General features: G+C 41.5%; 1 protein-coding gene across 1 annotated transcript in view; it reads left to right on the top strand.

The window, feature by feature from the left end:
- Nucleotides 1-784: 784 nt before the first annotated feature.
- The window catches only part of LOC102303940 (fibroblast growth factor 4-like), an 8,102-nt gene continuing 6,423 nt past the window's right edge, over nucleotides 785-2,463 (top strand). Inside the window, exon 1 of the mRNA XM_005944951.2 lies at nucleotides 785-1,553. Within this exon, the coding sequence (XP_005945013.1) occupies nucleotides 1,262-1,553 (292 nt within the window). The 5' untranslated portion in view covers nucleotides 785-1,261. The remainder of the gene's footprint in view (nucleotides 1,554-2,463) is intronic.

Below are 2,463 nucleotides of genomic sequence, written 5' to 3'. Positions count from 1 at the left end.
GAACAAACCTCTAGTAGAACCAGGCTCAGGGAGGGGCGGGGCCATCTGCCATGATGGGTTGGAAATCTGAGACAGAAGAAGAAGAGCAAGAAAATGAACCATCATGAAAGGACAGGACCTGCACAGCATGCAGAAGAAGTGGCTTATGTTTAGAAGTTGCACCAATGGCTAGCAAAGCTGCACTGAAAGAAAGCACATGCATTAATCATGGCAGCACATAAGGCAAGAGCCCAGGTGCAGGCTGTGCAAAGATGCCCCTGAGACCATCCAGCACATAACAGCAGGGTGCAAGATGCTGGCGGGCAGGACACACGTGGAACGCCATAACCAAGTGGCCTGAAGCTGCAGGTTTTGTCACTCTCCATCCAAAATTCACTGAATCAGCAGCAAAAGAAGGTCCAAGCTACGCTTCACGTTTGATAAACATGAATTGACTCTTCAATCACACTTCATGCACTGTCTCTCTCAGTGCAACAAGAACAGTTTCTCATCTCAAATCTCTGTTCTGCGCATTTTTCGCTTGCTTGTTGTGCACCAGTCTACCGTTGCTTACAGCGCAGTCGGACGCTGTTTTGTTTATGTTTTGTTATTTCAAAAATGACCTCCAACAAGAAAGTTCAATACCGAAGAAATGTAAACGTTTTAAAATGATGCCAAATCACAAACTGCTTAGCTGTGTCTGTAATCAGACCTCTGTACCTTTGCTCTGCTTCACTTCAGCAGCATCAGGTAAAGTGACAGAGAGAATCATATGTTGATTCATGGTTTTCTTCAGTTTTTGATCTGCTGTTGAATATTTTCAAGGCAGTTTCTTTGTTTATTATTTACTGTGTTTCTGTGTGCTTGCGTGTTCCTCTTTGTTTTCTGTCACAATGTATTTTATTGATATCCCAGTTTGTGTTCTTCTACGGCATCTATGACTCACAGGCAAATATGACAGCAGGTGGTGCGTGATGTAATACGGGCCACATATAAGTGTGTTCTCTGTCTGCTGACTCTACCTGAGGACAAAGCAAAATTAGGAAACGCGAAACATTGCAAACTGGACCCCCGCTGGGTTTTGAGGTGTTTCAAGATGTCTAAATATGCACACTGAAAATGTTTACCGGGCTTTAGAGAGTGCAGGAGCTAAGTTATTGTCTTTAGGATAATTCTCTGATCACTGAAGATTTTATTACCAGGTTTTATTCATACTAACTAAACATTCAGTTGGATAAGCACAACACAATCGTTGTGTACTTCTATGACTGGTAGGTAGAGTATGTCATCACCAAGGTCCAAGCTCCCGCTTCTTCTGTATGGGATCCTCCTGTGCAGCGCCTCTGCTCCGCTTCCAGTTATCAGCCGGACGAGACAAACGGTACGAAGCGCCGGATCACTGGTTTCACCCAGCAGCAACATCTGGGACAAGAGGGAAGTGACAGCGAAAGACGGAGAATACCTGCTGGGCATAAAGAGACTGAGAAGGCTTTACTGTAACGTGGGCATTGGTTTCCACATTCAGGTCTTACCCAATGGGAAGATCACGGGCGTGCACAATGAAAACAGATACAGTAAGTAATTTTTCCTTTCCCTGATTCATCACCTTTATCATTTGTTGCTATGAAAAGAACAAATATAAAGACACAACTATCTCAAAGGTTTGGTCGAGTGATTTCTGCGTGGATTGAGGAGACTGCTTGTTGCATGCAAACATACTGTACATTATTATATTCTTCTGTTTTGTATCTCTACATCAAAAGATAAGAAATCATGCAGTTGCATTATGTTAATAAATAGCTTTAAAAAAAAAAGAATTCCTGCTGACACTCAGAAAAATGAAGTCAGGTTTGCAATAAACTTGAAAACAATGGCCAGCAGGGGGCGGGTTTTCTGCAAAAAGTCTAATTATGTTGTCTATAAGAAAATCATTGGAATCAGTGACACGTGTTATTTAATAAATGTTTGTAAATTATTCTCCAATAATGAGGAAATTGTTTCTCAGTCTGTCAGTCAGATCAGCACATCGGCTGAAGAAATATGACACGAACCCAGAAGTCGACGTGATTTCATGTTCAAATGTTCCCAGAACACTTTAGAGCGACTGAGTTGGAGTTCAGGAGGCAGAGCGACACATGCGAAAGTGTCCTTTAACAAAATACTGAACCCCAAAATGAATCTGTGTATGTGTGTGAATAATACATTAATGCCTGTGTTAATGCGTGCAGTGAAAAGCACTTTAAGCTTTCAGTTAAAGTAGAAAAGTTCTTTATAAGCACCAGTTTGTTCACTGGCCTCCAGATGTTGCCTCACAGAACAGAGCAGAACCTTTAACCCAGTCTCCACTTATATCATCCCCACAGCCCCATTTATAAACCAGGCTTATAATTAGTTTTGAATTCAAATATGATCTTTGCAGTAAACTGTGTGTAAATAGATATTTATAAAACGTATCTGATCTCAAAAGCAAAGTGATCTTCCTGC

The sequence above is a fragment of the Haplochromis burtoni genome, unplaced genomic scaffold (genome assembly GCF_018398535.1).
Source record: "Haplochromis burtoni strain Fernald_Lab_line unplaced genomic scaffold, NCSU_Asbu1 Contig_413, whole genome shotgun sequence".
Lineage (NCBI taxonomy): Eukaryota > Metazoa > Chordata > Actinopteri > Cichliformes > Cichlidae > Haplochromis > Haplochromis burtoni.
This window is presented reverse-complemented; position numbering and strand designations above follow the sequence as displayed.